General features: G+C 42.5%; 1 protein-coding gene across 3 annotated transcripts; it reads left to right on the forward strand.

Annotated features, from left to right (window-relative positions):
- The first annotated feature begins 1,530 nt into the window (after positions 1-1,530).
- On the forward strand, positions 1,531-15,760 carry LOC146659216 (myocardin). Of its 3 annotated transcripts, none has more exons than XM_085423152.1 (16): positions 1,531-1,826; positions 2,787-2,959; positions 5,078-5,131; positions 7,052-7,107; positions 7,469-7,535; positions 8,296-8,421; positions 8,516-8,706; positions 8,886-9,026; positions 10,740-10,905; positions 11,013-11,172; positions 11,272-11,413; positions 11,558-12,163; positions 12,263-12,361; positions 12,521-12,658; positions 12,746-12,800; positions 12,890-15,760. In XM_085423152.1, exons 2-16 carry the CDS (start codon positions 2,905-2,907, stop codon positions 13,306-13,308), a joined length of 2,475 nt encoding a protein of 824 aa, XP_085279278.1. In that variant the 5' UTR covers positions 1,531-1,826; positions 2,787-2,904; the 3' UTR covers positions 13,309-15,760. The 3 variants fall into 3 exon arrangements, with proteins under 3 accessions (XP_085279278.1, XP_085279280.1, XP_085279281.1); XM_085423154.1 differs by having other exon boundaries at positions 12,263-12,346; XM_085423155.1 differs by having other exon boundaries at positions 12,263-12,402; positions 12,890-13,028.
- Positions 15,761-22,663: the final 6,903 nt, after the last annotated feature.

Genomic DNA, 22,663 nt, shown 5'->3' on the forward strand with positions numbered 1-22,663 from the left:
GTGAATGAATTTTACAAGCCAAATGATAGACAAAGTGAGTTTTTAGCTCATTAGCCACATAAAAAAGATGGGTAAGCCCAGAATAGCACAGAGAAATATGATATCAAGAGGGAAGGGTTAACAGCGTGCAAGCTAATTCGCTCACCAGACACAGTGTAGGATTAACACTGTGGAGTCTGTCTGTGCATATGTGTGTGTGTGTGACAGAGAAGGAGGGTAACAGGTGTTAATCAGAGAGGGAGTCCCTGCTGCAGAGCAGAGGGTGAAGCTGCGATGGGGGGGAACCAGAGGAAAAAGCAATTACATCACCTTTCCTACAATAACATGGCACGCTGTCAGTGTTTATATATATGTGTATGTGTGTGTCGGAGCAGTGTGTAAAATGCTTTTTGCAGGGCATGAGAGGAAAAGCTGCCAAAGGTGAGATTTTATAATGATGACAAACACAGACGTACTGTGCAAATGGCACCTGAAAGAGCGCTCTGTCTATAACCATCTATTAAATTAAGGTTCCCATTCATTTTGTCTTCCATTAGTTGTTCCATTTTGTTCCATGGCAACCGTAATTGGCCCATGCAGTGCTATCTCTGCTCCGTGTTCTCTGATTAGTGGATCTCCGTGCTGGTGTCTTTCTCTCCTTATCAGATAAAAAGAGCTTTAACCCACTGTCTCCCTGTCACCACACTTCCTGTCCTCACCAGTAAGACTTCCGTCATGTGTGTCGGCCTCCTTTCCTCACCAACTTTTACCCGTCGCCTCCGCCTCTCTACCTCCCCTCTCTGCCTCCCTTCCTCTCCATGACCTGCTGAACCAGCACACACCCGTCTGTCTGTCAAAAGGACTGAACAGGTGTCTCTGCTTCTCCCCCCCTCCCCTCTGCAGCATTAGCCACACATATACATGCATACACACACACGTATGTATACATGTGTAGACATCATGCACGCACTGGCAAACACTGCTTGTTTTTGAGGTAAAACTTGACTGGTTTTGCTGGAACCACACTGTATAGTGTATGCTGACGGTCACTAACTTACTGACCTGTGACTCTCTGTGCTGTGTTTCATACACACACACTCACACACTTGCACACTTGCACATACACAGAACAGTAAATCACTTTAGGGGGGGGGGTGACCTAAAGGTGTCTTGACAGGAGCATATGAGCCTGCAGCCGTGCACGACTTGAAGAGAGTCCAAAACACTCTTCTTCTAGCTGCTTTATAATAAACTGTCCCCCCTTTCTTAAAGAAATCCTGCTTACACTTTTCTATCATCACATCATGCGACAGTCCAGCTCCTAACATTAAATCGACTGCTCTATCCTCTTCTATGTTAAAGTCAAGTGCAACAAACACAGAAGTACTTATTGTCCTGTAATCTGTTCCTCACTCTTTCAGTCTGCAGATGTCAAGGGGGTAAATTGCTCCAAGCAAAAAGAGAGGGGTGGGGGGGTTGGTGGGGGTGAGGTCACTGCAGGGGAGGGGTGAAGTTTGACAGTCGCTCACAGTTGGCACTGATGATCCAGGATGCTTTGGGGCAGACGGGGGGGGAGAGGGGCAGAGAGAGCGAGGCAGAGGTAGAGACGGTGAACTTCTATCGGAAGGAGGACGAAGGAACCGCAGATCCTTTCCCTCCTTGCGTTTCACCTTCAGGAAAAAACCCCCCAAAAACTAAGGATATGAAAAGAACATGAAAGAAAGAAATCGTCATTAAACGCACTACGAAGTTCTCTCTTTCCCTCTCTTCCTCCATCTCGCACCTCTCTCAATTTAATCTTAAATCCACTCCAATTTCCCCCGAGGGACTCAATTCTCTCTTTTCCTGTAAGTATTCTCTTTCATTCTCTTGCTTTTATTCTCTCTGTGTTTTTTAGTTCCTTCTTGTGACTCAGCACCCTGCTGTGAAACAATGCCTGTGCCAGACGTGAAATCTCAATCAATTGCTTGTTATTTGATTGCATTAATGAACGAGAGGCCTTCTTTTGGACTCTTTAGGCTGTAAATAAGTGAAGTGTGTGCATTTATCGGATTGGGAATAGGAAGAGCTCTGCGGTGATTTAGTATGCATAACCTCAGCTATTCCAGAGTGTGTGTGTGTGTGTGTGTGTGTGTGTGGTTTTGTTTGTGTGTGTGTTTGTAGAGTCCCTTCAAACAGGCTTCCTTTGGGTGTTTTGTGGCTGGCCAGTTCAAATCAATATTGTTAATAGGTTGTGTGTGTATGTGCACTAATGCAGCTCATGTAGATTCCCAGCTCTCTCTCTATTTCAGAGTCAGCTCATCTTCCTTTTAGTGGAAGGCACATTTTTGGCCTGCCGTCCCCGGCGCCATGCTGTAGGTGTTGCGAGTTCGTGTTTGTCCGTCGCAATCAGTGTCCTCCAGCCCTGACGTCCAAGTATCTGCTGGGGTTTCTGTCTCCCTCACTCACGTGAACTCGACTTTTTCTCCTAGTCTTCCTCGTCTGGCTCCTTGCCCTGTCTCTCTCTAAAAGCCTCCCATCTGTTTAATTCTCTGTGTCGTTAGTTCTGTCTCTGTGGGTGGGCCTTGTGACTCTCTGTGTGATTATGACAGGCTGTCTATAGGGAGGCCTGCTGTTGCCAGAGCGGCTAACCATAAAGTTCAGTCTGCCTGAGAAGCTGAGAAGCTTTTCGTCTCTATTTCCTCCTCAATGTATCTTCGCTATGCTTTGTGTGCCTCTATCAATATTGGTTTGTGTCTATCAGTGGATTAACAAGCATCTGTCTGCCTCTCTCCTCTGCTTCCTCCACTCTTCTGCATTCCCAACAGTGAGAGACAGAAGGAGAGGAGTCCATTCCTCCTGGTAGGGTGACGCCAGGAATTTCCTCTTTCTCTCTGCTCCACTTCCTCTCTCGTGCCCCCATCGTCTCCCCCCCCCCCTTCCACCATGACACTGCTGGCCTCCGAGAGGTCGCTTCTCATCCGGAACAAGTTCCGCTCAGGTGAGGATTTGAGCTCATGCCAATTAAAGGAGAGAAGGACTCGTTTTCCCACAACAATGGCTTTTCATCTCAGGCGCACATGCATGATCATCAATATTTTGAGTTGAAATGTCTGCGAAGATTATTGGCAAGTCAGTCACACTGTTGATCATGTGATCAATCCAGTGAAGGTTATTGATCATGGCGAATGGATTTAGTGATCGCTCCCTACAGACAGACATATGGAGATGTCTTGAACAGAAGTAAATCCGCTGACCCCGAGGATAAAGATCTCTGAACGTTACTGTCTGACACTTCAATCAGGAAACGGGCTGGTTTGTTGTGCTTATGGAAAAAAACTGACTGTGGGTCTTTACCAGAAAAGTCCTCATTATTTGAAGGTTCTGCAAACCAGATTTAAAATCTATGTCTTATTAATAATTCATGTCCAAATGACAAACAATCAGACCTCACCTATAACCCCCCCCCCCCCCCCCCCCCCGAGTTACAATTATTATTATAATTATTATTATGTTAAAAATGTAACAGTGAAAAGCTCAGCTAAGCTGCTTCACCTTGATGGTGAGTGTGGTTTGATCAGATCTGAATGACAACTGTAAAGCAGCAAAAGCAAACGACCCCACAATTATCCTCAGATGTTGGTTCTAATATTGCTAAAGTAGGAAGAGGTGTACCAAACCTTTTGTCTGACTCTCGTCCACATCAAATCAGCCATTAAGGGTTTGCACAAAAGCAGAAATCCCAAACATAAAATAGGCACAAATGGCGCGAGTTTAAAGGAGAATGATGTCTTCATGCATTCCTACCAAAATGTAAATATCATTGTCAGTGATAGGTGTGATAATAACCTAACAGTGAACCGTTCAGGAGGCAGCCAGCAGTCTGTGACAAACAGCATTAGGCAACCCTTCCCAAGCTACACGATGCTAGTTTCCCCAACAAGTTGCAGCGGCTGCTGCTGAGTTCCCACGCAGCTGTCGTAAACGGCTGGCAAAATAGAACGGCGAGAAAATGACACAGACAGTCCCCTAGGTGTGCAAACACCTGCTGGAAAACGTGATTCTATAAGCAGCTGCTCTGTCAGAAAGCGTATATGCACATAGCTGAGCTGGAGGAATATATTTTATCTACCACTATATCCAACTTGTTGATCCCTTTGTCAGCTAGCATTATGATTGCACTTAATTCGAACTTGGACGTGCACGTATTAGATGATGACATCCAACTGAATAGAATAACAGCGATTATTTATAGCTTGTAGCCACTTGAAACAAAGCATCTGATAACTCTTTGTCTTTGTTTTTCACAGCTTTAAAGCTGTCGGCTCTTCATCTGGAGCGTCCCTGCAGAAATTTTTAAAGATTTTAAGACAATTACTGACTTTTTGGTGCAAAAAGGGAAAATGTATTATATTATATTTATTTGGCCCTTCAGGAACAGTTAAACTACCTTAACACTGCTTCCCTATCCTGTTTTAAACCCAGGGGACTGATACGTAAGGCTGCTTTAAATACAGATCTTGAAACCTTTTAAATTTTAGAGTTAGAAAGGCAGGAAAGAGCAGGAAGAGTATAGTTAGCAGCACATATGAGAGTGATGTGAGGGGGAGGGCATGCATGAGAGGCTTGTGGAGAGAACGGGACAGCTGAAGGGGGGGATGGGACCAACAGAAATAGACATACTGAGAGATAAATAGTTATTGCCCTCCACCCCCCCCCTCGAGCAGTCCTCTCCTACCCTCCCCTTGTCAGGTCTCTCAGGTCTCAATGCTTGCTGAAATGTATCATGCGAGGTGGGGGGTGGGGACTTTGTGTCACGGGCACAGCCCTTCCGTGCTTCACCTGTTTGTGTGTGTATGTTAATATGTGCGTGCCAGCATTCAAGGAGATATATAATCTACAAGCACTGCAAAGTCATGGGGTAACATGAGTTTGAAGGCCATATCATTTAACAGTGAGCGTGCTGTCTAGCATTGCTTAACTCCGAGCTTCCTACGTCAGTCTGATTTCTTATTCCAGATATGTAATTTTGCCTTCAATGAAATGAAACTAATGTACTGTTCCATCAGTGTAATACTTAATCATTTTCTTGGTAACACAGCTCAATCTTGTCTTTCAGTCCTGCAGCTGAGGATTCAGAACCGAAGGCTGAGTGAAATCAATGCAGACTCAGGTTAGTCTACGTGTATCATTAACATTGTGATTGATCCATTACACTATGACTGCAGGGTGCATTTCATATTAATGATCTTCAAGTCACTTCTTTTCAGTGGAAGGCGATTGCTCATTGATTTGCCCAGTTTTTTAAATTTTTTTCTTTTTAGATTTTACTATACTGACCTTTTCGTTTTTTGTAACAGCAAAATGGTTGGATTAATGCTGAATTTATTTATTTATATATTAAAAAAAACTTTTTTTGTACATGAATCTACAAAACTCAATAAGGCTCTAGGTTTGATCTGCAGTAATCAGAAATCTAGAAACGTGAATAAGTAAATAAGTAAACAAGTAAACATTGACTTCACATAGGATATGAAACCCACCCTCTTAGGTTAAAGTCCTCAGTTTAACCGTTTGTTTTACCAGATCTTGGTTTCACAGATTTTCTTTATACTACTCGCCTGATTTGTCTAAAAAACAACAACAAAACAAAATAAATAAATCAACACACACACATATATATATATATTTTAGGTATTTCTTAGCCTTTAGACAAACTGGTGACCTGACCTGGCTGTAACCTGCCTTTCACCTCATTATGGTTAGGCTAGGCTCGAGCCCTCCCCTTGGATAAGCAATTAATCAGATGAATGGGTTTGGTTTTCTAAAGCCTGAAAACACAGTTAAAAGGACGTGTGAGCATTTAGTTCCCACTCAGACCTTTTAAATTACAATATATTGAAAGGGTAGTTTTTTGCTACCTTACTTTTAATATTGTTGTATTTTAGATGAATAATCCCAGCATTACCCAAAAAATGGATAAAATAAGAAAAAAAGTATTTTTTATACCATAAACAAAATAAAAATAAAATATACTAGCTACTTTACTAAATACACCTTGCTAGTACTGGGTTGAAATGGTCAGCAACAATACTCAGGTAGTCTGTGGGATTTAAACAATGCTCTGTTGCTATTTAGCTCAAAAGTGGGCCAAGAAAACATCCTCCACACCATTACACGACCACCAGCAGTCTGAACCACTGAGACGTGTCAGGATGGATCCATACTTTCATGTTGTTTATGTCTGATCCTATCATCTGAATGTGGCAGCAGAAATTGAGACCCAGAGAACTGCCACTCACAGGATAGTTTCTGCTTTTCAGACCAGTATCTGTAAACTATAGAGATGGTTGTGCAGTAAAATCCCAGCAGATCAGCAGTTTCTGAAAGACTCACACCAGCTCATCACAGACTTCCTCATTCTGATGGTCAGTTTGAACTTACAAAGGAAGCTCATACGCATTTAGTTGCTACCATGCCATTAGATCATTAAATATTTGCATTAGCATGCAGCTGAGTATGTGTACCTAAAAAGTAGCTGGTGAATGTAGATATTACTCCATATGTAAAAGCACATTTTTATTTTTACTTTAAAAAGTCTATTGCTGTCAGTAGATATGCACTTTATTAGAAAGGGGAAAAGTTCACACGCTGAAGACATGAGGATAAATATATAAAGCTGGAACAATCAACAATCATTATCTGAAGATGTGAGCATAAATAAATTGTGTCATGCACAGAATTCAAAGTGCCGAGTGCAGAAATGTATTAAAAAGCAGACAAAAACAATCCCCATCCGACAGGCAGGCACCTTGCTTCACTTCCCTCCTGGCTGCAGGTTACTCCGTTTTTGATGCCTGCCAACACAAAAGAGTGTCTGAGATGCTTCATGCTGTAACTTGGAAGGATCATTTGAAAGCTGACGCTGCTTTGTTGATGCACCCCATCACCTGAGTTTCTATTCTTCTAGGCTACTGTTCTCTGAAATAGTCTAATATGAGAGTTTGGATTAAGAAAAACAAATTATCTTTTTTTTTTAAACTCTGCTTTTCCACATTTCATCTTTAACTGCATGTCTGTCTGATTGGAACAGGGCTGAAATCCACGTGCCCGCCTCAAAAAGCTGAGAAAGACCAGAGTGAAGCTCTGGTGAGTTGAATACTGTCTCTTTTTATAAAAAATTAATTTCTCACACTTCACACCAAACTGATTTTGAAGCATCCAACACATTTGAACCCTCTAAATATCTTTATGAATCTTGGTTGGTGATTATATTAGTAAGAGTCCAAATGTCAGGTTACTGCTGTGAGTTCATAAGAAATATAATTCATGATTAAGTCTCTTCTCAACTAAAGAAAACTAATTTGCACTAGTTTCAATAGAAAGTCTCCCAAAACCTTGCAATAATCCTGGTGTAATAATATGTCATTAGGCTGCACTGACAATAAAGTTTTATTCAACTTTCCTCTGGGCCTTGGCTGTTGGTTTGACCCTCTGTTTCCTGATGCAGCGTCTAACTGATGACGGTGCCACTCAGAAGTTGCCTCCTGGTGGTCTGAATGCTGAAACTGCACAAGGTGATACCATGCCCACAGTAACGTTGCTGTCTCCTCCTTGCTTTGCTCTGTATGCTCCCAGCGTAGCTCACTGTAACACACTTCCCCTCCTGTCCATTTCTCTCGGTCTGCGTTATATCATATCTGTGCTGTTCTCCGCTCCCCGTCGTACAGTAGTAGTAGTAGTGCAAAGATGTGAAGTGTGTAAATCTCACAAAGGGCTTTGTGTTTCATCAGCTGTCAGCGAGACTGAAATGTGACCTTGTAGCACACTTTAACGCTGCTCCACATGCAGCCGGCAGGACATATCAGGGATTGACAGCACGTGATAAACCTGTCAATCCAGGAATCAGAGTCATCATTTTCGGCTATTACTGAGATCTCCCTCTCTCATCATGCCACTCACCTCCTTCTCCTCTAATCTGCCTTTTAATTTTAAAACACTATGATTATAGCATCTGGCTTTTCAAAATGTATAATTTCCTTAATAGTCCTTCTGTGACATTTTAAAAATGTGTGATTGCGTGCGTGTGTGTGTTGCCTTCATTTCCAAGGGAATACATTTCCCCATGGGCAGGCGTGTTTACTTGTTTTTGATGCCTCTGCTGCTTTGAATCGGGACTGATCGCCTGTGGCAAAGCTGTTGCGCACGCTCACGTTGCATATGTTCTGAAATCCTGTTGCTTCTCTTTCTCCTATCTTGCCTCTTTCCACTGATCTCCCATCTGTCCCGTTCTCCTCATTTATCTGCACCATCCCTCCCACTTTCTCCCACCCGTAGAGCGGACTGCGTGTGGGGCCCACAGGCAGAAGAAAGCTCGCCAGGCGCAGGACCTCACTGAGAGGATCCAGCGCCCGCCTGGACCTGTGGAGCAGCAGCTCGAACGCACGCCGCCTCCGGAGAACGGTGAGTCAACGCGCATCTGCATGAACCACCACACACTTCCCCCCCCCCAGCCTTGTCTTTTGACCTTACTTCCATTTGCTTTTCATTTCCTCAGGTCCTGCCTCCTTCCCTCTGACTGCTGATGTCTTTGAAGATGACATCTCCTCCTCATCCTCACCCACGGAGCAGCACAGCACTCACCAATCACCAGCTTTTTCTTCATTGCCGAGGCTCTCAGGTGACCAATTACTGAGCGACTGCTCGGCTCTGGTCCCGACCCTTAACCACGGTCCCTGTCATGCTCAGGTGAAGGAATGGCACTAAGTATATAGTTTTAATAAAAACACACATATTTTGGAAAAAATGTCTAATATGAGCTCTCAGTTATAACCACGGACAAACATATTAAAGCATATATTCAGTAGCTGTTGAGTTTATAAATAGCTTCATATGTCAGCTCTAATAATCTGATACTCTGCCTTCAGTCTGGTTTGGCAGTGCTCCCGGGAACCGAGGGCATCAGACAACCTATGAGCGTAAAGCTGAGTGACTCAAACTCCATGGCAACGACTGGGAGGCCGACTGGGATGTATCTGACCTCTCAGACCACACCCCTGCTGCCAAAGGTAAGCTGGGGTTAATGCATGCTCCTCCACATACAAACCCCGCTGCTTTAAGCTACATGAAAACAAAAGAAGAAAAGCCGTGCACATCTTGGCGCTGAAAAAGGACGGTTTGTGGAAAAGTCACATTTCTGAACTTCCGAGTTGCTGTCTTAAATTCTTAAATTATCACAAGCCACAAAACAAAATGCATGACATAGCATGAGAAAAAAGCTCATTTTAAAAATACTCTAAACCTTATGCAATTCATGCATCTCCAACAGTTTGTACTCCATAAAGGACACATGCTGAGCAGCTGTCATGGACGCTTTCCTTTTTTCTTCTATGTTCTGTTTTCGGTTGCTCTCATTCACAGCAGATCATCTGTTTCCATTTCTTCCAATCTTCTGCATCTTTGTCTGCATCTCCTTCTGTCACGCCAACCACCTGCGTGTCCTCTCTCATCCATAAACCTCTCTGCCTCCGCCTTTCTCCTACTAACCCAGCTCCTCCAGCTTTCCCAATATTCCTCCGACGGTGTACCCAGTATCTCCCCTCTGAAAGTGTCCAGACCAACTTAATCTCACCTCTCTTGCTTTGTCCTTGAACCATTCAAACTAAGCTGTCCCTCTGATGTACTCACTTTTTAAAATCCTGTCCATCTTTGTCACTCCAAATGCAAATCTCAGCACTTTTAATTCACCCGCCTCTGGCTACGCCTCACATGTAACAGCTGGTCTCACGAGCATCTTGTAAACTTTCACCCTTGCTGGTACACTTCTAGCTGTCATATATACCACAGATCTTTACTGTATGTGGGAATGGATGTAATAAAACATCCACAGAGAGGGGGAGACATAAACTGCATCATTGTTAAAACATTAACCCTTCTCTACGCTTTGACCCTAAAAGTCTAAATCATGGACTTTGACCTCAGACCAATTTCATAATTGAATAACCTGGATCATGTCGCTAATATTGCTACTTTTCATGTAATACTCTCTGGTTATATTGTTTCTCTTTTGTGTTCTTTAGTTTTTACCACTTTCAAAATTTCTAACAATGATACATAAGTGTAAAAAACACTTACCTTCTGCATGCTCTGAAAAGATAAGTGTAAAAATGTGCATTTTGCTACATAGAGCTAACAAAAATCCTACGTGGGTGCTATTTGGTGAGTTGATTATTTTCTGTGTATGTAAAATTTTCATCCAGGAAACAGTGTTTACGTCTTACGCCTGTGTGTATGTGCTTGCTGTAGTTGTACTCACAGCAGGTGTACAACGTGAGAGATAAAAGACAAATGTAGAGGTCTTTCACCTAACAGGATGGTCACTCCTGTGAAACAATGCTCTGCTGTAAACTGCTCTGCATTCATTAATGTCAATTTGCACTTCTGGAGGACCTCAGTGTTTGCCCCAGAGGTTAATGCATTCACACATGAGCAGCTTGGTTATATGTCGGAGCCTGCGCATGCTGTCATCTGGGGGATTTGTGAGGCATTTATGTATTTCATGTAGCTTTTCTTAACTGCTATCTCTGTTTTATTATTGGAAAGCACTTTGGTTAACTTTGTTGTTTTTAAAAGTGCTATATAAATAAAGTTGGATTGGATTGTAGCGTGCAGCTAATGATGTCATATGTCAAATGACTCATTTGTTTTTGTTTTTTTTTACTCTTATATGGTTTAAAGTGTTCTTGAAATAACTCACAAGTTTTCTAAATGTGTCTTTATAGACAGCTCGGCCTCCCAACAACCCCTGCACCTCAACTCTGCCTCACTCCCTTAACTTCACCCATCTCCCCCGTCCACGGAAACCGCGGGACACCAAGCCCAAAATGAGGAAACTCAAATATCATCAGTACATTCCTCCAGACCAGAGAGGAGGGGCTGGGTCCGGAGGTACCAATATAATTGGTTTACTTAAACAGCAACACTCATTCATCAGATCAAGGTTTGCTCAGGTGATAAAGTGATTGAGTTTAGCCAGAATATTTACGTATTTTCAGGGGTGGGAGCCAAACAGAAGAGCCCTAACCCTACCCAGTCTTTAGACCCAGCCTATTCTGATCTTCTGAAACAGCAGCAGGTCTTCCTTCAGCTTCAAATCCTCCAGAACCAGCAGCAGCAGCAGCAACAACCACAAGAACAGATCACTGTTGTACCCAGGTACACAAACAGATTAGTGGGTGACACAGTGTTGGGTATTTTATTATGATCCTACTTAGCTGATCTTTACTTGAGTTCATGCTCCTGTCGTTCTTTTAGTGGGGAATCTGGTGATCTGAAGTCTTCGGGAGCCATACCACAGAATCCCCAACCTGTTCCTGCTACAACCAATCACACCCCTACGGACACAAACCCTCCATCAAAGCCTGAGCTTCTCCCTGCTAATCTGGTTGATTTAACAGTAAGAAAATCATGTTTATCAGAGAACAGAGACGCTAAAATGGCTTAAAATGTTTGAGAAATGATCCACAATTAAAGGAAACCAAGTACCTACACTAGTATCTTTCCAATAGTCCAATAATTGCCTCCATTTCTTCTTCCTCAGGTGTCAGAGTTACGGCAGCAGCTGCGTAAGCGCGGCCTTCCTGTCTCCGGCACAAAGCCTGCCCTATTGCAGCGACTTCGTCCTTTCCAGCTTCCCAGTGCTTGCCTCACCCCGGCTCCCCTCTGTCAGCTGGGTACCAGCCCGGAGCCACTCACCCCCTGCCCCTCATTGCCATCCAGCCAGAGCCCTGGCTCCAGCTCCAGCTCTGGGCTAGACTCGCCCAGCAGCAGCCCGAACCAGCAGCTTTACATCCAGGATAGGGCAATTCCTAATGGGATTCTCAGCAGCGCTCCAAATAGAGTTCCAAATGGAATTCTAAACACTGTCCCAAACGGTTTCACAAATGCTGCATCAGTCAGTTTGGCGGGGGAACCGTGCAGTCTCACCAACACGGTCTTCTTAGCTCCTGCCAGCACTGCCTCGGGAACTCCAAGTCCCAGTCTTCCCATGTCATCCTCCTCACCCCTACAGTGTGGGACTCCCTGGAGAACTGAGAAGGAGCAGCAGCGGCAGCAGCAACAGCAGCAGGAGCTGAGTGTGGAGCTGGAGATGAGGGAGAGAATGAGGAGCAGGCCAAGAGACTGCTCCACATGTTCCGGCAATGAGGTGAGGACAGACAGACTCAGATTTCTGGTGTGACAGATGTTGATACGAGAAATGATCATTTAATGATGTGACTGCTTTATAAAAATCTTTTTCCACTAGTCTTGTGGAGGATCCCTCCATCCGTTCCTGCAACAGGACCTGGGATGCTCTAGAGGGAAGCAAGAAACAGATGCACACGCAGAGGTGTTGTTTACACGGGTAAACATACAAAACAGAGCACACATGTCCTGGATAAATGGGTATAAATTATTCTGCACAGTGGCACACTAAACAGCCTTCCATCTAGGAGCATTTCTCAAACATGCAAACATGCGCATACGCCACCTGTCAAACAATTTATCTCTTCTTTCTAATCAGGTGTTTTGCTGCCAGCCCTGTGATGCAATTGGCAATGACTTTGAACTGCCAGTGCAGATTACAGCAAGTCCTATTCAGACCTTACCCTCTGTTCGCAGCTTGGAGGAAGAGCTACAGGAGGCTATCCAGAAAGCACAGGTCAGGAGTCTTTGGATGAACAGGAGATCACAAGGAGTATCTTTTGTTCTGTAAAATGAAGTATTTCTCCTTTTCTTTGGCTAACAGATGGACCCTCGGCAGTCCATTGATGACATTCTAGATGAGCCTATTGCTTCTGTCGGTCAGTCTCACACAATTAATAAAGAATTCCTTTTCACTAACACTCGGATTGCTTTCATTGTCTAATTCCTTGTACTGGCTCTCTTTCAGACTCCGTCAATGTGTCTGACCATAAATCTCCTGCCCACTCAGCCCGTTCTCCTTCTCCTCTTCAAAATGATCAGTCCCAGGCTTCCCAGCAGCACCACAAGGACGACAACTCCCTGCTTTCACCTCTTTGCTCCTCTCTCTTGTTGGAGCTTCCTCCATCCCCTGCTGTAATAAACCCGAGCCAGGTAGTCCCACTTCCTCCTCCACCGCCCATCTGTACCTCCCCATTGCCATCCACCAGGAGGTCCCGGAAACGACGGGCTCCAACACCGTTCGACGCTGCTGACTGGCTTGAAACGCTGTCGTCCGGCCTCCGCCCTCTGACCCCCCCAGCAGCCCCCTTTGTTGAGCCAGACTTGAGCCTGGATTCAGATCTAAATGTCAATCGAGTGCTGGACCTGATGATAGAGCAGTGGTGAGGACTTGCGAGGGGTGATCGCTCGTTATTTGTCAGTTCAGCTGTAAAAGTCACCAGCTCCACGCAATGTCGAGAGCAGCGATCGGATCCAGCAGCTTTGACGGGACAATGAGAACACAAACACATGCGCACACTTTCACCCTATGCACACTCGTAGTGTTTTTTAAAAGCACTTGGGCTCAGCCAGAAATGGCAAACAAGCCACACATCTGTGGATTGACACACTCCACAGCACAATGTTTGCAGTGCAAAACAAAAGAAAACCTGGTGGCATATTAATTTAAACATGCTTCCTGGCTGTGCTGGGAGAATGTCATTTCTGACTTATCTCCAAAACCCGTTGTCGGATTGGGTTGAGTATGGCCCCTGGTGTTGACTCAGTCATTGAGTCCTAGCCATTCATAAAGCCCATTCAGAGTGTGTAAAAGCCAGGCAGAGCGCACAGCTTGTGTGTGGCTCCAGACCTTGACCCCGATGCCAGACACACAGTCGGCATGCAGAGGGAGAAAGCTGGCAGAAGCCACACACAGGAAGTGTGAGTACATGCTTGTGTGAAAGTGTGATCTGTGTGTGTGTGTGTATATGTGCGCTTTCCATATGACTGACTGTGCGAGTGCACACATGGCTGCTCTTGGCTGTATGTGTCCACATACAATGCTTCCAGGTGTATTTATCAGCATCCGAGCCAAAGCACTTGTAGTTATTTGTTTGTTGTGTGCCTGCTTGTGTGTGGCATGACAGATCTGTGAGAGGATACACGTGAAGAACACAGAAGAGAGGCCGCGGATTTACAGTAAGTGTCCACTTCCTAAAGCAGACATTTAATTGTGGTCCCTCTGCCAGCGGGCAGTAACTCCAGTGTAGTTATCCTGTGTAATCATCAGAACAACCACATTACCTTGTTTAAGCCGCCATCCTCCAGGAGAGCAATCAGGAAGCCACCCCAAAAATAGTCCCCGTACAAATGCACCAATCAGCCGAGTGAGACTTTCCTCATCACTTTGCAAAAACAGGTGGTCATTTTGTTCCCTGATTAACCCCCAACAGTGTCTGGCCTGCTCCTCGGTGATTATCCTGCTACTAGCAAAAGCCAGATTTAGCACAATTTATAACCCAACACCAAGGCCACACCTGTTCACTTACTGCAAATGAATTCCTCCAATTTATTGCTAAGAATATTAAATGTTTGGTGCATATTTCAATATACAAATGGACCATTAATATTAAAAGAAAATGTATTGTAGCGTTAGCACAAAATACTGTGTTTTAGGGATGAAACATATCACGCGACCAGGTGAGCCTGTCAGTCGGAGCCAATACGCACATTTTCTTACGGGTGACAGTAATCTTAGCTCAAACTTCTACACGATTTACTGGTCGTGCAGTAGTGGGTACATTATTTGTTTGCATAATACACTTTCAGTGAGTTACGTCCATTCTCAACCCCACTTACCATAATGATATTAATGAAAAAAAAATCTGACAGAGGTTATCTGCCATTAACCTCTGCTGTACCAGATGAATGTAATTCAGATACACGATCCCATCTACATAAATTTATTCTAGGCCCTTAATTGGCTGCATGTCCCATCAATCACTTTGGAGAGCTCTGATTGTCTAATTCCTGTCTAGAGCATTTCGATTATTTGATAAATGACGCAGAGTTCTTCTTTTATGTTATCATTATATCTAAAAAACGCATTTGTTCCCTTCAATGAAAGTGAAGCAGTGAGTGCAATTTGATTCATGTAGAGGGCACAGAAACTCGAAGTCTAACTTCATACTACTGTACGTTCTTGTCTTGTTGTTTCTATGTAGGCAATGTGTTGTTGTGGCTTGTCTTCCTCTTATTGTAGTGATAAAGCCAGCCACAGTGAGTTATTGGGATAAGATAATCTGTGCATTGGCAAACCTTCAGCTCAGTGCAACAGCTTTATGCTGAAGCAGTTCTTGTACAGCTTTCAGCAAAGAGACTATGAAAATGCAGCTAAATGTGGATGGATGGCTATGATAATCATAGCGATCAATAAGCATTGCCTGCTGCAAAGAAAAAAAAAGGAAAAAAGAAACGAAAAAATAGATTGGCAGGAGAGTAAGATGCTACCTCCTGTGACTTCCTCCGCTTTAGGGCTGACAACAGTCTTTTCCCTGTTTCTTATTTACTTCCGATCGTTGGTGCAGACTTTCCTGAAACACCCCAGAGACTGTTGACTAATTTAATTAAGCCAAAGTTTAATAATTCTGTTTTAAACTGAGTTAAAAACGTTGACTGAAAGCACTGGAGTGTTTCAGGTAACTGTGGTTTAGTTGCTGCTATAAATACCTTATTCTGAAAATGTGAGACAAAACAAAATGTTTTTGCTTGTACGTCTATTTGTAACTTATTTGTGCAAATGTTTCTCTCCACAATGTATTTAAAAGCATTACAAAAATTAAAGTCTTAATAGATTTACTATGTGCCTCCTCTTTCTTTCATCCCTGGGCAGGAAGTTAAGTGATGTAGCACACTGAGAGAATTAACAAATGGATGAAGAAAGAACTACTGATCACTGTCCCAAATTACGTCTTATCAAATATTGATGACCACAAAGTAAATTAAATATTCATTTGTGCCAATATGCATCTTAAATATCCATGAAACCTCACTAACACCCACATAGTTCCATAGTTAATCTTCAAAATGGCACAGTATTATAATCCTGAAGAACAATAATATGCTTTCAAATGAAAAGCTGCAGAAGTGATAACGTATGATCTCCGATTACTGATCAGCACGACAGCGATATTATATCGAAAGTATTAAAATGAGGATCAGTCTCTTCATTCATAGACAGACAGGAATACAACACACAATTTCTTTGGCCCAGCTCTTTAAAGCTGCATATGTTGATAAGTTTAACCCTACCGCAGACATGCCACAAAGAGAAGAAAGAAGACGAGACAATCTACTCTCTGTTTGACTTATCCACCCAGGGGTGAGAGTGTGTTTTCACAGGGGTAATACTCCAAAGCTGTGACCAGGGTGTAATGAGGGATTCGCTGTAATGGCCCCTCTAGCCGTTCCACATCACTTCCTCCTCGTTCCTCCCTTGCAATAACTGCTTCCTGCATGATTTCATGGAAATTAAAGGGAGAAAGGTGTGTTTCATATGTAAAGCAGGTAGCTCTTGCCGAGACGTGTGGATTCTCTCGCTCCCACCATCTCTCCCTCTCACTTCCTTACCCCCTTATTTCTCGTCTCCTGGGTCGGGGCTGGGTAGGCTTTGATCACTGGCAGAGGGTCGCTATGGTTTGATTTCTGTTGTGCTCCTCTGAGAGTTTTGCTCTGCTATTATAAACCATGTGAGAGAAGACAGGGGGCAGCTACTTTAGCCTGTGTATCACTGAGCGAATCATAATCATGCATACAATATAAGGCAGAACGAGGGCATGCTACCAGATAAAGCAATACATGAGATGTAAAATCAATCAAATCTTTTTACTGAGTGAGCTGTGTGGTTACAAGAGACTTATTAAAGCTGTGCAACAACATAAAGTCCTTCTTCCAATCCCTGGCATCATGTAGATGCCATAAACAAATCCCCTTAACCTACAGTAACTGCCACAAGGTAGCAGAAATAAAATAACACTGATATGTTATCACCTTTATAGGCTATCTAAACTTGCCAATTTATACATCCAATAAATTTCTGGTGAATGTAAGCCTAATATTTACATGCATATTAGCTGATAAAGGATGCACAGTGCTCTGTACAATGGTCACAGCGTATGTTTGCAGCAGGTAGTGTGCATGGTATATACCTCAATAAAAACCACTACATGAACTCAAGTAATTTTAGAACGTCTCAGAAGGTTACTGGGTTTAAATCTGATGGCTGGTCAGGATGTATTTGGACTTTACATGATCTCTCAGGGTTCTCCAAATAGATGCATGTAGGGAAACTGGTGATTGTAAACTGGACGTAGGTATGAGTGTGCCTGTCTCTCTGTGACCCCACCCTGTTCTCACCATGACCCTGAACTGGTTGAGAAAATGGATTAGATGTCTGACACAACCAAAAGCACGACAGCAAGATCTCGCATTAGATCAGCGCACGCAACAGACGGGATGCATATTTTATTGGTGCAGTCCTTTCAACAAATTAAAGACATGGTACAACAGTATGATTACATTAAATCTCTAAACATTGTGGCTTTGAAACACATGATTTACAACAATTAAAACAGGCTGACCCAACTAAAGGAACAGAAACAGATTCCTGGTTTTAGGCTTTGATGTACAGCTTCATCTAAGCCGCCTGGTGTAAAGCATGTTTTCTTTTTCTCTCTCAGACTGCTTCTACAAGTGCATGAACAAAAATAAAAACATCTGAATGTATAATTTCCTCATGGGATGAAAAAAAAAACACGGGAATTTGGTGAAACCACTACAGAAATCTTGTTTTCTGTTGCAAAAACCAGTGAATTATTACTGCTGCTCTGCCCTGAGGAGGAAATATTTGAAAAATTCAGATGTTGTGCTCTTGTGCTGTTCTCTCTGTCATTAGAAGGTACACATAATGGTTGAGGGAGGGGATAACCAGATATCACTATCTTGCAACATAATTACAATATTTGTCTAAATTGCAATTGTATAATTAGTATTATTCATAAAAGAGGAAGGACCGAGAGAAGATGTGGGTCGATTCGTGACGATAAACTGCCTCTACGAACAGGCTGCTGTTGAGGAATGATTGTTCTTCTTGTGTTCAGAATAACTAATTTCCTTGTAGTTCTCTGTTGAACTGTATCTAACTGGTTCATTTACACCTCCTCATGAAATTTGTTATCTCACAGTACAGCCGACCAATATGGAACATGCCCTTCAGCATTGCTAATCATAAAATTACGGCTGTGGGAATTTTACTTTCACACTGCTGCCTGACTGCTAATGCATACGACCGTGTTTCTGTGCTAAAATACTGCTAAAGGGACATGCATATGATATTTCAAAAGACATGGCAGGATGCGGCGTTATCCTCTGAAGGAAGGATGCCCCGAAACTGTTTAAAGTAGCCTGAATCTGTGTCTGTAACCAGGGGCTTCTGCAGCTTTCCAGCACTACCACACATCAAACTGCAGGGCTGGTTAAGCCGAGCAGAGCTACCGCTCGTCTTTGTTTAAAACTGTGTGAGATGGGGAAGGCTAATTGGACTAATTAGCACCAAAACAAGGCTTGACGGAACAGTCTTTCTGTACCACAGATGTTGTGCCTCTTTTTAGTTTAAAAAAAGATGCAGGAAGAAAAGAGGCTCACTTTCAAGGCTAAGCCGGTGTGCCATTTTTAAGCCCTGTGCCGTTACAACAACGCTGGGAAGGCAGTTTTTGATGTACCGATGCTTAAAACTGACCCTTGCCACGATAGCGGGAGCCTTGGGAACTCCAGCCGAGTTTCTTGACAGACCGGGTTGAGCCTCTCTAACCCCTGTGGAATGCAAGCTTTGCCAAATTTACACCTTTCTTGTGTGAACTGTCTGGTTTTACGGTTACCCTAAAAATGTTTGAAGTTCCCAACTGCAGTCCCAACACCCCGAGGCTTCATGAAGACTCAGAAAACTGCAGCGCTCTGCCTCAACATAGAGACAAAAACAGTGAAGTCTTGCAACACCTTGAATTCCATAAACAGTCAGTGTGTTTTGCAGAACTGTGCTCAGGATCAGATGAAGAACATGAGAAACATCTGAAGACTTTGTGCCTCATTTGCATCATTCGACACTGCAGAGTTTCACATTATCCTCATGAAGTGACTCCACGGTGCAGCTTATGTCGTCTTTACCAACACAAAAGTAACCCAGAGGCTTTTTTTTTTTTTTTTGCCTGTCCCGTTTGGCTCTTTTGCCATCAGAATTATTGTCTAAAGGCGAAGAAAGATGCCCAACGGATTTACTTTACCAGAGGCTTTTTTGCTAAATCTCCCTATCTTGAAAGTCTTACGAGATTGCTGGAAGGTTTATGGGATAGTCTATTTTTAATTATAGTAGTTTGTACTAGTATTAAGACTTAGAAGCTTTTGTAGATTTAAATATGTTCATCTGTTTAAAAAAAAGAAAAAGAAAAAAGAGGCTCATTTCAGTGTTTACAGGGTCATAAAATACTACATTTACAGAATAACCAGTTCAATCTGATAAAAATGCATAAAAAGTTTGCTCCAAAATAAGCTTTTCAAAAGCTTCTTCTCCTTGAAAGTCCAACCAAATTGCTTTTGCAGAGTTCTCCCAGAGATTTCAAGGTTTTAAAAGTCTTTGAGTGCCACAACTTTCTTGTATAATGTGCAGTATCTGGTATAACAACCTACAGTAGGAGTACTTTGTTAAATAGAGTTTAATGCATCAGTTTACAGGTTTAACACAACATGTCAATATCTGTGCCTTTTTATTTCACCAAAATATCTTTATCTTTGTGCCACTGATTCAACAATATGGGAAACATTTACCAGATTTTGGTCCACACTGACATTACACCATCACACAGTTGCTGCAGAATTCCCTCACACTGGGTGTTTAGTTCTTAACAGATGTTATTTTAATGATTCACTATATTAGGGACAAGTCCTTCCAAAGTAAGGCCTTCTGTAAAGCAGCAATGCAGTGCTAAATTCACTAATCACACTACAGTAACTAATCTAACTCTCCAATCATTTGCACTGTGCGGGAGAACAATAAATAAAGGCAAAAAATTAAATAATCAAACTTGCTCTTTTTCTGTGCTTGTTGAAAAATACGAATATTATGCCTGCTTGCTGTTTTCCTGCACCAAAGGACGAGAAGGTGACGGTAAAGGGCAAACTGCACCTTACCCACATACAACTGCTGCTAACACATCGGCTCTCTGCAATCAACCGCAAAGATAACGTGCTAACACAAGGCTAGCAGCTAGCAAACCTGAACCCAGTGTAAATGAGTTTGAATATTGACCACAGCCGAGGCAAGCATCCAGAACTTGAGCTTCAACAGGTAAGAAAGAAAAAGCACTGAGGCGTGGGAGCGTTGTGGCCTCCATTTCTACCTGTTTGTCCAGCAGAATCATCGCTGTGACCTTTTTTTGTGCAGTGTTTATTAGGATAGAGATATGCTTACACTGTTAGCTGGTTATTATGTAACAAAGCATCTCAGGTCATGTGGTCAAGTAGCACAAGTAGTCTAATATAGTGTAATTAATTACTTTCTCCAGGGAGTAATTAAATGACGTAATTCATTGCGGCAACAATGAGTAATACATCACTTTGATCCCAACACTATTTATAATACGCAGTATTTAGTTAATGGCATGTTTCTTTTGCCTGAAAGCAATGCCTGACTATAGATGGTGTAACATTTGAGGCAGCATTCAAGCACAGTTGGTTAATCAAGTCTTCTTATTTTCTGTGTTTTTGGTTTTTAAAAAGGTCATTAAAGAACTTTTTTTGGATACATAAACTAATTACTGTAGCAAAAACCAAAGCCTGATAGACATTCTCATTTGAAAGCACTCACATGCACCACCTTTTTAAATGCTGTGAAGGTAATTGTTACTTAAAATTACTTACACCGGTCACTTAAACTACAAGTATAACTTTTAACCACCAATTGTTACACCTGTTTTACTGTACCTAAATATTAAATATCATTAGGAACTGAAAATTATATCCTAAATTCTGAAAATCTACACGGTGAATGTGATAAATGGCACACCACCGGTGCAGTAATGCCTTTTAAATCTTGCCAAGAGGCCCACATCTCTTCAGTGAAGACTGAATACCATACTGTATTGTGGTTCTGGGACAGTGTTAAGCTCAGGAGAAGAAAGGCTTCACAGCTCGGCTGTGTTTGTGTCAATGGCCATCTTTAGCATCCAGGTATGAAGCAAGTTCTGTAAAACAAGAAGAAACTACAGGTGATTTTGTTTCCTAAGCAAAAGCTAAAGCATGCAAACAGGTTCTGACATTTTAAAAAAATCTTATTTTAGCAGCTTTGACATGAAAAAAAAAATTATCATCTCTGCACAAATTACCTTAGTACTGCATCTCATCACAAGTGATTTCCAGCTTCACTTCAGTGTTAAGGTCCTTCCTGTCAAGTTGCTCTGCATAACAATTATGCTAATTTTAGAAACCTGGTCATGAGTGTCAGTTTTGTCCAAATTAAAATCCAAATTTAATCGTGCACTTTTTTAAAAACCTTCATAATGAAGAGCAAAGAAATATCTGTAAAGTCAGATAAAAAGAAATCACATCAAGGAGCATTCAGAACCAATTTTTCCTTGTCAGTGTGTATGTGACTGAGTTTAACTGTGTGTGATGAGCTAGATCTCAGTGAATCTGAGAAGGTGTGACACTTGCCAAGTAATGCAGTCATTAAAATCTCTTCCAGCTGTTCATGAAAATGTGCACTGACTGGACACTTTATTACAACTTGATAGTCTTGGACCCCGTTTTGCCTTTAGAGCTGCCTTAACTCTTCGTGGCACAGATTCAACAATGAGCTGGAAACATTCCTCCGAGATTTTGGTCCATGTTGACATGATAGGATCATGCATGCTGCAGATTTGTAAGCTGCACATCCATGATTGTGATTTTTCCATTTCACCATACTAAGGGAGGCTGTGGAGTTTGAACAATGTTTAGTTGAATCTGTGTGGATGTTAGCCTCAGTTTCCTGTTCTTAGCTGAAATGAGTGGCATCAAGTTTTTATGTATCTGCATACCTTGGTTGTAATGAGTAGTTATTTGAGTTACTTCCTATCAGCTCACAACAATCTGGAAATTCTCCTGACCTCTGACATCAAGAAGGCATTTTCACCCAGAACTGCTGCTCACTGGATATTTTCTCTTTTTCGGACCATTCTCTGTAACCCTACAGATGGTTGTGTGGGAAAATCCCAGTAGATGAGCAGTTTCTGAAATACTCAGACTACCCCGCCTGACACAAACAATCATGCCCTGTTCGGTTTGAACTTCAGCGAGCTGCTTTGGCCATGCCTAAATGCCAGTCATTGCATAGAGTTGCCATGTGGCTGATTATATATTTGTGTTAACGGTTGAACTAGTATACCTAATAAAGTGGCTGGTGAGTGTGTGTAATAATCCTTCTGCTTTTTGCTTTGTGGGTTTGCAAGAACTCGGCTTTCTGCATTCTATCAGAGGATTAGATCATTTTTTTTGTCCTGTCCGCTCTAATTTATTGTGTTGTCCAGCGTGCTAATGAATGTCTAGCACCATTGGGGGCTGTAACTATTGTTTTGACAGTCTTGACATGTCACATCTGTGTGTAAATTTATAGCACAACCAGGCTTTTCTCAGCCATTTATCCCGTGAAATCAGATCACTTTCAAGGCATCTG

This window comes from Rhamphochromis longiceps, linkage group LG11, assembly GCF_057381845.1.
Source record: "Rhamphochromis longiceps isolate RC_006_pf linkage group LG11, R_longiceps_female_GT1.1, whole genome shotgun sequence".
Lineage (NCBI taxonomy): Eukaryota > Metazoa > Chordata > Actinopteri > Cichliformes > Cichlidae > Rhamphochromis > Rhamphochromis longiceps.